Raw genomic sequence first — 14,731 nt, 5'->3', positions numbered from 1 at the left:
AATGCCAAAGGAAGATGTTCTGGTAAGACTTGAAGGCACAGTGAACTGACATAATCATTCTTTCACATGAGGTGTTCACCAACAAGGTGAATAAAGCATATTGTACTTGTCTGACTGCTTTTGCTTCTACTATTACAGCACTTGTGGAAATTCCCTTGACATACCCATGCATAAGAACAAGCTAGACCTAGACTCACTGAAAAAGCAAACCTGTAAAACAAATGTGTACAATTTAGTTTTTATTTGTTAACTCCAGAAGAGTTAACAGTGTTATCACAAAGAATATTAGTTAATTACAACTTCTCCCTGAACAACACTTTCAGATGAAGGAGGTATTACTCAAACATCCTCCTTCCACTTACCCAAAAAGGGAAAAAAAAAATTCCAAGTATTGATTTACATTATGAAAAGCATCCTGAGAACAAAATTCTCATAAACACCAAGACAGCTGTTGGTAGAAATGTATCACTGATTTATTCTTATCATTAGTATCTAACTTCTGTTTCATCAAGGACTGGATAGCTATGTTTATGTCTCAACTATGTAAAATCTATAAGGATATATTTATAAACTTAAAAATTCTGATAAAAATTTTTGCTTTTTCCCAGTCAGCATGGACTGTAATCAAGAGGAAACAGCCACGACTGAAGGCAGAACCTCACTCTGGATTGTCAGGCTCACTGATATTAACCAATATATTGTCCAATTAAATGACATGTATCTGTTAAAATAATTCTATCAAGACAAGAACCAGAGAACCTACATATTCTATGGATCTATGACCTCTGATTGAATCACAGCACTACAATTTCTACAATCCTTCTGCAAAATTCTCATCTCTCATGTTCCATAAGCTCTCCAAGTTCCATGTGGGGCCAACTTTTCTCACTGTTGTACAGCTATCCAGAGTGCAAGAGATGCTTCATGAAGCCTTTGATATGCTATGTCTGGGATGTGTAGCCAGAATGACATTACCTCATGGCTGGTAGAAGGTCCTGGCTTCCAGTTAGAGAGACTTCCGTGTGTCCATCAGGCACACCAGTAAGTTCTCATGTTCCATTAGAGTTTGGTTTGGGTTGGACAAGGGGAAGTTCCAGCATTAAAGTATATACTTACAAAATATGGTACTGTTAGGACTACCTTTCTTTTGTTTCCTACTCTGGAGGTTTCTGAATATTTTTATGTAGAAATACCTTTTCAGAAAATTCAAGCATCTCATCCAAGAAGTGATAATACCAGTTACTCAAAGAGGATTTTAAGAATAAGAAGAAATTAAATTAGAAGCTGATTCATTATACTCAGACTTATCAAAGGAATCTCAGCTAGTTCAAACTACTGTACCCATCTTGCCTATAACTTCAGCACTTAGAACTGATGTATATAAACATTGTATTTAAAGGTATTTGAAAAATGAAGTAAAGGCACCTTATAGACATCTGAAGCTGATTATTAGCTTTAATAAAGCACATAACAAGAATATAAACTTTTCTCTTTTAAGCATGCATGGGAAAAAAAAATCCTAAGTGTGATAAAAGCACTGCAAGTTGTTCCACATATCAAATCTACCTCCCCTGAGAAGTGGGAATCTGTTCATAAGCCTATGCCAAATTTCAACCGGGATGGGGTGGGGGCTTAGCAGCGCAGAGAAGCACGACTGACTAGGCAGTGTTCCCAAATGCATGCAAGCAAACAGCCAGGGAAAAACTAAGGAAGTGTACCTACTACTGCTTCAGTTATGCGTTATCTTGAGCACCTCTTAAAACAGCCACAAGTAAAAAGTACCAGCATTCAAACAAAGGAACTTTTAACTTATTAGAAACTAGTATCCACCGAAGTACCTCAAAAAAAAAAAAAAAATCAACCCCCAAAAAGTGAATCCTTCCCCTATGTCTTAAGGAAAAAAAGATTCAGATCATACAGCATTTCACAACACAAATGGTATACTACTTTGAATTAATAAAGTTCAAAAAATTAATTTAGTTCCAACACCCCTTCCATGGGCAGCGACACCATATATATTGATACATATGAAAATAAGCAATGAATAATAGTATTTACATTCCTCTTCAACCTTGCAGCAGGTAAGTTTACATTTATGTATATCCCCCATACAAAAAAATAACACTTTTGTTAAATACATAAAAAATGTTCAGAGTGATGTATTTCCTTACTGACATACAAAAAAGAAGCAGCATTTGTTCTACAACTTCCTTATTGCCTTGAGAGAAATGATGCTTTTTAAACTCTAAAACACAGTATTATAATCAAGCATGAGAGAACTTAGGGTATATGCATTTCTATTAAACCAAACAGTTGCAATGTATAACATTTTGCATTGTTTGTTTCAGCAAATTAAGCATCTCAATGGTGTTTCTTCAATAATCAACACCCTTAACTTTAAATAGGACTACCTTAGTATACCCAGCATTAACACAGATTTTTAATTTGCTTATGAGTAAAAACTGAAACTAATTGCTTTTATAAAACTGATTATATGTATGTTGACTTCCTCGTATTTATTTGGATGTTAATAACCATGTTTTAAATCAGTCCAGTTAGAAAAGACAGAAAACATAAAGCCATTTTCCTATCAGTAAGCAGTGCCCCATATGACATAATTTGAGGAAGGAAAACAGAATTCATTAGTGGGTAACATTTTAACAGTTTTTCTTTAATACATTTTTTAAACCTAGGCTGAAGTCAAAAGATGGAGCTCAAAAGCAGGGTATTACATGCTAGAACATCTACGTCATTACTGCATGTGCAGAAAAAAAGAGTGGGTAGGATAAGGAAACTGCACCAGTTTTTGCTTTCTAATCATCAAAAGTGAATATGCCAGAATTTCATGGGAATAACAGATGCTACTTAAAATAATAATTATAATCTTTCACAAACAATAGAGTATGACGATTTTCCTTATTCTTGAACACTTACTTAGGGAAGACCATTGCTAACTGAAAAAAAGGCTGAAAAGGTCGGTATATTTTTTCTGGCATTATCCCAGCATTTTGGTACTCATTTGTCAGTGGCAGGATACCATTAGTGCATAGTTTTTACTTGTGAAGTATCTCTATTGACTAGATCAATCTGGGAATTGTTCTGGGTTAGACTGCTCCTGAGTGTTCTTATATTTACTGGGAACCATGCCAAACAGAATTTTCTAGTTCCCTACCATAAGCATCTTAAATAAAACCACAGAACTGATCTACCATGAGATTTAATGCTGCGCTGGAAGTGTGGAGTTTTCTTTCATTTCAGCTTTATTCAGGTAGAAAGAGCCTACTGAAGTAGACCTAACTAACACAGTACGTATCAATAGTATATAGAGTATGTAATGCTTCAAAAAGACCATTGAAATGTTAGTGCTGAGAACTTTGTGGTCCAAGAAATAGATAGAAAAATGTCACATATAGTAAGTGTGAGTGATCTCTTTGAACATCTCTATATATGTACATTTAAGTAACATTAAGCCAAGTAACCGTGCAGGAGACCCTCACATCAGAGGAAAATCAGACTTCAGTATATGACCCTTGCATACTTTGCCTAGACAAAACTTTGCATATTCATACTACATACTGGAGGGGAGGGGACCTTGACATTTCACAATTACTGCAGTTAGTGAATTTATGAAGGTTCAAATGAAAGAATCCTCTGAAAGGTTGCCAAGAGAAAATCCACAAGCTCTCACTGAATGCAATATACCTGTTAAGTAAGACTGAATTAAAGGTAAGTGAACTTTCTGATTCTCCTCAGTTTGAGAGATGCATACATGTCCTGGTGCCATCACAGTATTGCTCCCAACGGATCTGCTTCCCACTAAACTTTTCTAACAATATAACATGGCAACCTGACCCAGGTCTACAGCACATAGATAATGTGACAAGTTACACAGAACTACTACTGCAATGTTACACAGTTTTATATCATTTTTAGTGTGAAACATATAATAAACTTCACTTAAAATGTTCAGCCTAAATCAGTTAGCAGTACCTTCATGTTCTAAACACAGTGACTCAAAATATTGAATGATTTCATGCCTCATAACTGACAAAATCATTACCACTCCTGCACAACAACATGCATAACAAATTCACAAAATCATAGAATGGGTCAGGCTGGAAGGGACCACAGTGGGTCATCTGGTACAACCTCCCTGCAAAACGAGGATCATCCCAGAGCACATGGCACAGGATGGAATCTAGATGGTTCTTGATTATCTCCAATGAAGGAGACTCCACAACCCCCCTGAGTAATCTGTTCCAGTGCTCAGTCACCCACACAGGAAAGAAGTACTTCCTCATGTTGAGGTGGAATTTCTTGTTCATCAGTTTCTCCCCCTTGCCTCTTGTTCTGTTGGTTGGCACCAGTGAGAAGAGCCTGGCTCCATCTTCTTGACACCCACCTTTTTGATATTTACACATGTTAACAAGGTCCTCCCTGAGTTCCCTCTTCTCGAGACTGAAGAGGCCCAGCTCTCTCAGCCTTTATTCATAAGAGAAATGCTTCAGAGTCTTAACCAATTTAGTAGCTTTCCACTGGACTTGCCAGACAGAGGCTATTCCTCCCCAGGTACAACACCCTGCATTTGACCTTGCTGAATTTCAGAAGGTTCTTCTCTGCCCAAATTCATTGGAAACCTGCCCTGAAATTCACTGTTCTCATCACCATTTCCAGCTTTGAAAAAGAGCCATCAGAGGTCATCAATCAGAATGTGAAGCCACAAAAGTAGGTCCACTGCTTATCACTAAGAGAAGTTTAAAGTCCTCTGGCAAGAAGTGCAGCAGAAGAGGCAACTCTTAACCACTGCATGGGTGAACTCCTGTGTGCTTCCAAATTCCCTTTGAGAAAGATCAGCTAATGTCTTATACAGCAAGAACTGTAATGACTGCAGAATATCAATAGCAGATTTAAGTCAAATACAACACAGTCAATCTGTGTGTGCTGCGTCCACATCATGTGATATGTCCCAACAACCACAGTTCACAAAGGGAATGTCTGGACTACAGTCCTTTAGATTCTCTGAGCAAGAAAAATAAAGACGGTCTCCTACTGTGTCACAGCAGACATTAACCACAACAATGGAAAAAAATTTAAAAGTACAGTTTCTTTCAGCATGTTCCAGCACTTTCCTAAGCTTCATTTTTATGTTGCTCATGTTTCAGCTTTCCGCAGGCTTTCTACAATAATGTCCTTTGGTTACATCCTAATGATCTCAACATAATTCTAACAAAATAGTATCTTATCAGATGAAAATGAAGCAAAAACCAAGACTGACCAGATGAATCCTCACCAATCTGGCTGAAGCTAAGAAACAATGATGGCTCATTCAGACTGTAAGCAGAACTTGAAATACATTAAAAGCTTGAACAAAAAGACTGGTCAAGTAAACCAACCAGAATAAGACCAACACATTCATCCTGACAGTAAGACAGTAAAAACTATCCCTTTAACACACAAACCTTACTGTGAATAAAAGGAAATACAATTACTAAGATACGTTAACACTTCACTAGGTAGCACAGAAAGCAGTGGGATCATTAGTCTGACAGATTAACTTCAAACAAAGCATATTAAATGACAGTGTGTTTTGAAAGCACAGAAAAATCTGCACAGACCTATTTCTTACTCCCCCCAGTTTCAGGATAACAACCTTCTCTCTAAACTTACTCATCTATTAGGATAATAGCTCTCACTCCACTGCATGTAGGAACAAAGGTGAATGAAGAAGCCGTAAGGAAAAGGTGAAGTTCTTCAAATTACCACACTGCCAAACATACATTAAAAACAATACAGACACATCAAAAAGAAACACTTTTTAAACAAAACTTTAACTGATGTTTACTCTTCCAGAACAAAAGTAAAATAACTCAAGTTGGAGCACAGATACAGGTGACGTCAAGAAAGTTACATGGTTTTGTGGCTGTTTTTATGTTAGTAAGTGTGCTTGGTTTCCTTATGTATCAACAGAACCACTTTTAACTTCTAGAAGTTAAATAAAACAATCAATCCATTTATAGTAAAATATGCTGACAAACAAAAAACCAAGCTCTACACAAGAACCAGCAGCAAGAGTTTACATCATAATTTTAACATCACTGCACCTACTCCAAGTACCTACTCAGAGAAGTTCAAACTTGTTCAATATTTTCCAGAAAGCATGCAGTTACAAAACTAATAGAATTACGACAAAGTTTGACTACTCTGTTCTTTGTGTTTCCAATGTAAGGAATAATTTTCCTTTGTCTTTAAGATTTCTGAAATGGTTATGAACTGTCAGAACTTGTATTTGATGACTGATGGATATTTTAATGCCACAACATGAAAAACTCACTACTGCTTCAATGACTGTACACAAAATGAAGTCTCCACACAAACCATCTAGTCTACTTCGGCCCAGAGACAACTGCGCAACTATTCATGAATGTCATGCCTTTGGGAAAGAAAGGAAGCCTCTGACTCTAAGGAAGCCTGATTGTACTAATATTGTTTCAGTCCAACTACCACAAATAGGCAAGAGAAAAGGACACACAGAGAAAAGCATCACTGACTTGTCCATTTTGTAAAAGATACAGAGAGAAGATCAGAGTCAAAGTGGCAGAGAGACTAAATACATGTCACAGAAGAAAGCAGAAAGTACTTGATCATTTTTCCATGTAAAAAAGTGTATTTGTACACATTTATCCATCTGAAAATGTACACAGCAATCTATATAAATAAATGTCTACACATAAGAGAGAGACCCTCTCACTCTCTCTGTCTCTACTCTGGACAATGTCATTTCAGGCACAAACCTGAATACTGTGAGGGGTCCACATACCCAACAGCAACCAAACAAGAAGTTAACACATGGTGGCACACACATTTCTTCACTGCAAAATCACATGGTGTAATCCATAGCATTTAGAGGCTCAGCAATTTGAATACCAAATGCCTCCAATTTGTAATTGAAGAGAATTTTTTCTACCCGCCAGTCCTGAAAACCCACTCCAAAGACTTGAAAGTCGGGCTGCGATATTTCTTATTCAAGTATCACTTCCCCAAAGAGCTGTTGCAACTGAAATTCAGCTAAGTCTAAAGCTGGAAAACTCCTCCTGAAGGAGATTAACTTTTCGTTCTTTACTTCTTAGACCCCCAAAGAGATAAATTCTTACATCAACTAAATCTGTACAAAGAAACAAAATTCTTAGTACTAGCAGACAATTCTCATTATCCCTAGTGTCAAGAAAGTACAATTGTGCTCACTGAAATGGTACAGTCTAGCAGGCCATTGGAATCTCGTAGTACAGGTAAAAGTAACTGAACAGGCAAAAAGAACATAACTAAGAGGCACAAATGTCCAACCAAACCATAAAATTACTGCTCTCACATTGACTCTTTTCCAATCTCTAAGCCAACTGTGGATAAAACCAGAAAAAACAATTCATGCCCCTTGTGAAATTTTCATGAAGCACCAAGGCATGAAACAAGCTAGGCAAGTTCCATAGACAAGTGTTGCTGTTAAGTAAAAACCTCTCTTGAATCTGTGGGCCCAAAACTTTCACTCAAGCACATCCAGCAGATTCAGATGACAGGAATTAGACTCCCTTAAGGTTTTAATCCACAGCCTACTCTCTGGGCCTCTAAATGCCTGGAAAGCTACACACAACACGAGTGGCTGTAACTACTCACCAGCACTCTTAGAAAGGAAAGGCATCCTGTGGCAAGTCAAGCAAGTAAGGAGCTATCCTTCCAAGCTTCATGGAACAGTTGGGTCGACAGCTGATTGAGCTTGTGAAGATAGGCCGGTGAGGCACAGCTCAGAAAAAGCAGACCCAACTGGCACCTTAATTAATACAGAAGGGTTAGGAGAATCTGCACTGTCCATATTAGCTTTATTTCTTCTGATCGTTTTATTACTCTGGAATCCCTTACATTAGTAAATGAATTACATCTATAAGGGTGCAGAGGACAGGTCCACCTTTAAGAAGAGATCTGCGGGCAGCCTTCCCAGGGAGAGAGCAACACAGCTGCAGATCCTGAGCTCTCCTCACTCAGAAGAGAGAACCAGCCTGAGAAAGAAGGGCATCTGGGCCCAATGAGAGTAAGCAGTCTTGAAACTGCACTGCTGGCTTTTAAATTTCACAATGCTGTGACACGCTGCTTTGGCTACAGAGAGGGCATTTTGGCTACAGAGAAGGTATTCAAATATTGAATATCCTTGTAATACATAAAACATAACTGCATACATGGCATGTGTTATTCACTGATATGCCATATATGTAATATGATGAGACAATATCCACTGCTGTTTTAAAAAGTTTTTCAAGTATTTCGACAAAACCAGGACAGTATTAAGTATGTTTGAAAAGCAGGAAAGTACTCAAGTACAAAAAAAACCCAAACAACCAACAACAAAAAAACCAAACAAAAAAAAACCCCAAAACCAACACACACAACACAAAAATGCCCAAACCCACATGGTATGCACTTATTTCTTTTGTGACGTCTGCGAAGTCTCTGTCCTCAGCCAAGCAGTCAAACACTTCATAAAAGGTATTTTTAGGTCTTCACACAGGTGTAAAACCAACTTGAGTAAGAATGATAAAGACAATTCAAAAAAGCCCCAGCATGTCCCCCTCTTTAAACACAAGCACATTTACTGCAGAAAGATTCACAAGACCTATATGGACTCTCAGTTTATGCTATATAAGAGTTAAAAATATATTTACAAGAGAGGGATAACAATTATAAAATAACTCAGCACTTACAGCTACCCCAAGTACGAGACACAAATAGTAGGTATTTACTGAAAGAACAGTTTTGCATTGACCTGACATAGGCCATTTGTTTTTCCTATTTTAACTTTCTGCCATTAAACAGATGGTCACCTTTTTCCTTTTGAAAAAACATCAGCACAAAACCACTTATGGCTTAGGAATAGCCAGCTTTGCTGCCTTGCTTTGTGCCAGCTTTTTAGCCAGCAGAAGAAACATTTCACACATGTTCTCCAAGGATAACGCATAAACCAATACTCAACGTAGATTCACAGACCAGAAGCACATCGTAAGTTAACACAACTGGTTATGTCTCAAAATGGCACAGAGTACAAAAGTTACAAACTCCTACAGACTTTTTCTGCTCCTTGTTGGGGGGTACATACACTTAACTGCAAGGGACACCATGGCACAAAAAATGGCCATGTCAAAGCTTACCAGTCTTCTCTCTATACATGCCATACCTCTTTAACTTTTACTTGGCTTTGATTACTTCCGAGACATTTTTTCCTCCTTTCTAACAATAATGAAAATGCTACACAAATAAAAAGGCCACTCCTGTATTCACAGATGTCAGCTAGCCCGTCTAAAAAAAAGTATTTACGCAAAGCCGACCCTTTAAGAACACAGAACAAAGCAGGCTATCTTGAGTTGTCCATATAAAGAATATCTGCTCCCGATAAAAGGTCGAGTATTTGAGAGCAAGCCGAAAGTGTCTTTAAAGAAAAAAAAAAGGGGGGGGCGGAGGGTAGAAGGGCTGGTGAAAACAAAAAACATCTCATAAAAGAAGGCAGAGTAATACGCAGCGTCTAGTTTAAAAAAATTCACCACCCCTAAGGGCCTGGGGAGAAGAGGCTCCGAGCTGCCGCAGCTCCAGCCCGGGGGCCGCGGGGCCCACCCGTGTGCGGGATCAGGAAATCCGGGGCGGCCGCGGCGCACCTGGAGCGCGAGGCCCGCCTTACCTCTGCGTGCGGCGGAGCCGAGTGCTACGCCGCAGGTGCGGCAGCGTGAAGTTGGACAGCAGCGTCCAGAAGCTGGGGTCCGCCGAATCCATTGTCCTGCGCTGAAAAGCTTAAAAACTCGGTGCCATAGTACGACGAAGAAGAGGAGGAAGAGACAACAGTGCCTGGAAAAAGAGCGGGAAGCCCGCCAGCCTCCGGGGGGGGGGGGGGGGGGGCGGAAGGAGAAAGCGCAGGCAGCAACTCCAACCGGCAGAAACTTTTCCGCGCGGCTCCTCCGCGGGCACCGCCCCTCCCCGGCCCGCCCCGCCCCGGCCATTGGCGGCCGCTGCGGAGCGCCCGCCCCCGCGGGGAGCTCGGCACGGACAGGGACAGAGCCAGGGATAGAGCTAAGGATAGAGTCCCACCCCCGCGGGGAGCACGTCACGGACAGGGACAGAGCCCCCGCGGGGAGCACGGCACGGACAGGGACAGAGCCCCCGCGGGGAGCACGGCACGGACAGGGACAGAGCCAGGGACAGAGCCCCCCGCGGGGAGCTCGGCACGGGCAGGGACAGAGCCAGGAACAGAGCCCCCCACGGGGAGCTCAGCACGGGCAGGGACAGAGCCAGGGATAGAGACTTCCGCGGGGAGGACGGCACGGACGGGGGCAGACCTGCGGGGAGCACTGCACAGACAGGGACAGAGCCAGAGATAGAGCCCCCCGCGGGGAGTACGGCACGGACGGGGGCAGACCTGCGGGGTGCACGGCACAGGCAGGGACAGACCTGCGGGGAGCACGGCACAGCCAGGGACAGAGCCCCCGCGAGTGACGGGGAGCAGAGCACGGCACAGCCAGGGACAGAGCCCCCGCGGGTGACGGGGACTCGGCACAGCCATGGACAGAGCCGCCCCCGTCCGCCGCCGCACACGGCAGACCCGCACCGCGCTCTGACGCGCCGGGCAACGTAGGCTGAGGAGCGCTGGCGCTGTGTGCAGTGTGCGTGTGTCACTGCGCGGTTCCTGCCTATCCCGGCAGAGCTGACGGCTCAGGTGCTTAATTACTTTTTGTCACAGTTGCCTACCTGCCACTCCAGACACCAGGAGTTTGTCATGGAAAGCTGGGACACCTGCCTCCCTCCACTGCCAGCTATCTCTTCTAGCAAAGCTACCCTGAAACACAAGCTGGCAAAAGAGGGGTATGGAAAGGTTCTGAGTACCTTTCCCACTCGAAACAGTGACCTAATCCCTAAGGTACTTTGACTCATTTCCTCCCCCTCCTCCTCCCAACTTTCTTCCTTGGCTTCCCTCTTTGCCATTCCCCAGCTGCGTTCCTGCTCAGCCAGTTTGGTTTCTTGACTTCTCTCCCCTCAACTTCCCCCGCTTCCCGCCGGCGCTCATTTTAACCTCCTGTGTACTCACTGTTGTCCTCAGGCTTTTCACACCTAGTTCTAGCACCACCTCAAGCTCTCTCCTCTTTCCCTCTGCAGCTCTGTCTAAATAGCATTTTTCCTCACATCTCTGCAGTACACAAATAAAAGTGTTTCTAAAATTACTACTTACTACATTGTCATTCTGTAATGCCTATCTCCACCTGTTGGAAGCAATGGTGGTCAGGTACAGAAAAACACTGTGCCATCAAAAATATTAGGGGGTTTCTTTTAATTACTTAAAAAATTCTGTTTGCTTTTTAGTTTATCCGAGGGTCACATTTAAGGGACCTGGTCACATTTATGGTTATGTAAAAAAGAAAAAAAAACCTGAAATTTTTGTACTGAGATTGTTCACTTATTTTACCGAAAACACGATTCCTGCATTGTCTCGACATTGCAGGTACCGCATCTTAGGAAAACACTAAGTACTGTGACAGTTGGTAGCGCAGCACTTTCTAAACCTGTGACACACTGTGTTTAAATCACCCACGGTTGTCTGCATAGTAAGAGGAAAATCATATAAAACACAATAAAAATCTGATATAATAAAGACCAGCCTATTACTTGAGTGAAAGAAAACTCGTGGTGCAGAATGCTGCAGAGGAGAGCTGGGGAAAGGCTCACATGACTCTCGGGATGAGGCAGCTCTCAGGATACCAGCTTAGAATGTAACACAACATTGCAATGTTAGCCCTCATTTTGAAAAGCCTCCAGACACTGCAAAGCCAGTATATGTTCCTCCAACCAGCTAAAACATGTTAATTTTTGGGGTGTAGAGGAACATTTTATTGGGATAGTTCTGCAAGTCACAGGTACAGACTTTATCTTATTCAAGAAATGGATATTGACAGGCATTTAGTAAGGTGTTCACACTCTGATTACCACCAAAAGCCTTAGTACAAATCCCTAGCAGATACCATTTATTGACATGCCACAGTAAACATCAGTTTAAGACTAATCAAACACAAAAGAATCATCTAACACTTTTTTAAAGACACTGCAATTTTAGAAAAGGCCGTTTCCATTTAAGAAGGGGAAACGGCCCCATCTAGGTCTCAGGTCAGATTTTTTGTATGAGAAAGGCTGAAATGGCTGCAAAAGTTGGTACTTGGGCTGACCTCCATCTGTGCTCTGCAGGAGGGCACTTCCCAGCCAGACTGCTCTTTTTATACCCCTCCATTAGGATGGAGTATTCACATCTACTGCAGCCAATAAAAGAAAAACTCTCATCCATTTGTTTTCATTTTTAGGCATGCTTGAGCATACTGAGCGTGAAGTTTTAAAGGTTCACGTAAGGGCAAGCATGGCTCGCAACTCTACTTTTTTAAAACTGCTTAAGAAGGAAGTTCTCAAATCTCTGCATAAGCACCAAGAAACATCTCCATGTAGTCCATTACTTTATCTTCTCTGCTACGTACACAAGTTTTTGCCTGCAATTAGCATGTTTGGGGAAAAAACTATACATAGTCATGAAACAAGGGAATTACACCTAACTAATGTTTTGAACAGCACTGGCTAAAGAATAAAAACAAAGTCTTCCACCTATCACACGGGAAATGTTTCAGCATCCCCATTGCCCTGAAAAATCTTGCTTCTTCTCATTCTTCCTAACAGACAGTCAACAAAAGCAGTTCAATTTCCATAACTGTGTGTGGTCATCATGGAACATTAAGGTTAAACTTTATTTCACATCAAGGTCAAAAGTTACCAAGCTTTTTTCTTATGGGACCGTGACAGAACTCATGATTTCTTTGTGAAAATCTCTACCACTCCATCAACAGTGATGTAAAGCCTTTAAGTTCTGAATTATACTCTAAAAACTTATAAAAATAAAGCACGACAAGCTATCATACTATAGGCAAACACCCACATGAAAAAAAGATGATTGCTGCTTCCAAGTAGTCAAATTCTGATTGAAAAAAAATCTAATCTTTCTATGTACAACCAGAGATGATTATACCAAAAGCCATTACACAGACCTAGATACTGCAATCTACATTTCATGATCTGATAAGCTGGATTTTTGCAAAAGCAGAAAGGACTGGAAAAAATTCTAGGCAACAGTTTCTGCCTATGAATTTGGCAACAGAGAATACCAAAATGTTGTGTCTTAGGTTAGGAATGGTGTTCCCCAATTTAGTGCTCACACTGAGACTCTCCAAACCACATGACACTGGCTTGCTCCCCGTCCCTGTCCCCCTGATGGCAAGATGGAGACCATTGGAGGCACAAAAGGTAAAGATCACAAGCTGAGATAAGACCAATTTACTGGAAACAGCATTGAGGTAAGAAAATTAATTGTAACAGCAACAATACTAATGACAGAGGGTACAAGACATGAACAAGTCACAGATGAGTTCTCACCCCTGAGAACACCTGATCGCACCCTCCACCATGTGTTATCCTTCCCAGAAGGGACTCTTTGCCCCCACACGCCCAGCAATGACATGAGGTGGTATAGAATAACCTCCAAGTCCTAGCCATGCCCCTTCCAGGCTACTGCAAAAATTACCCCTGACCAGGCTGGAACCAGGACACATAATCACAGAATATCACTCTACATTCAATGCTGAACATTGTTCACTTTAAACGTCAGGCTCATGGTCAAACACCTTGCAGTTCTGTCTCTAGACCCTACACAGACTATTCACAAGCAATAGCTCCCCAAGTTACACAACCTGTAGGTGCAAACGTAACTTCAGTTTTGCTTTCTCCACACAACTAGATGCACACACAGTCCTGCTAATTAGTCACACTGTTTCTAACACACTCTTGAAAACAAGGAGACTTGATTAAATATTTTTCTGAAGTGCTTGCTGGACATATGCATATTAAGACTCTGACAAATGGAGGAACTGTGAGAAGTCCAGCATAGTCCCACAACAAGCTTATACAAATTATATTCTTCATAAATCAAAGCTCAGGCCCTATCCTTAAGAGCACAACATATGATGGTGAAAATTTTGCAATGCCTCTCAATAAACAACATAGCTTCCAAAGTGGTGCCTGCAATTTCTGCCCTTCCATGATAGAAAAATACCTGATTTCCTGTAACAAAATGTTACTAGTGTGTTCAGCAACCTTCCCTCAGTATCCAATTAAAACACTGAATTCTGCAATTGTAAAAAATAATTAAAGTGTAACAGTTAAGAACCTGCAAGATAGTCCTTAACAGCATTTTTTGCTTAAATTTTCAGCTATACAGCCACTTGCAAAACAACAAGCAGCTCAGGCAAGTTCATCTGTTAGGAGATGCTTTACTATGTAAGTTGGATGATGACTTTTATTTATCACAAAGAATTACATAAGCTAGCATGTAACAAAACAAGTGATAAGGACCATTAAGTTTTCCCTTTTATTTTCACTTGAAGATAAAAAACCCCATATTCTCTTGAAGATAAAAAACATCACATCACTCAAGTCAAAAAGGTGACTACCCTTCTTAAGAAAATTACATTTCGAAAAGCAAACTTATTTAAGGCATCTTTAGAAAAGTCTCATTCAATAGATAAGTGAAAGAAAAATTCTAAATATCAACATTTTACTTCCAGCAGTTTATAAGAATAAAAATTCTTCCCCAGAAACATTTTAATTACGTAACACTGAT

The 14,731-nt window shown here is 40.9% G+C and overlaps 1 protein-coding gene across 4 annotated transcripts in view; it reads right to left on the bottom strand.

Annotated features, from left to right (window-relative positions):
* The window catches only part of MAST4 (microtubule associated serine/threonine kinase family member 4), a 301,151-nt gene that overhangs the window by 105,141 nt on the left and 181,279 nt on the right, over positions 1 to 14,731 (bottom strand). The window contains exon 1 of one of the 4 annotated variants that reach the window (XM_071581456.1): positions 9,716 to 9,830. The exons of the other annotated variants lie outside the window; for them this stretch is intronic. Within the exon in view, the coding sequence (XP_071437557.1) occupies positions 9,716 to 9,807 (92 nt within the window). The 5' untranslated portion in view covers positions 9,808 to 9,830. Of the gene's footprint in view, positions 1 to 9,715; positions 9,831 to 14,731 lie in introns of those variants that run through there. 4 annotated transcript variants of the gene reach the window in all.

The sequence above is a fragment of the Pithys albifrons genome, chromosome Z, assembly GCF_047495875.1.
Source record: "Pithys albifrons albifrons isolate INPA30051 chromosome Z, PitAlb_v1, whole genome shotgun sequence".
NCBI lineage: Eukaryota > Metazoa > Chordata > Aves > Passeriformes > Thamnophilidae > Pithys > Pithys albifrons.
Note: the sequence above shows the minus strand (reverse complement) of the source record. Positions and strands in the feature narration are given on the sequence as shown.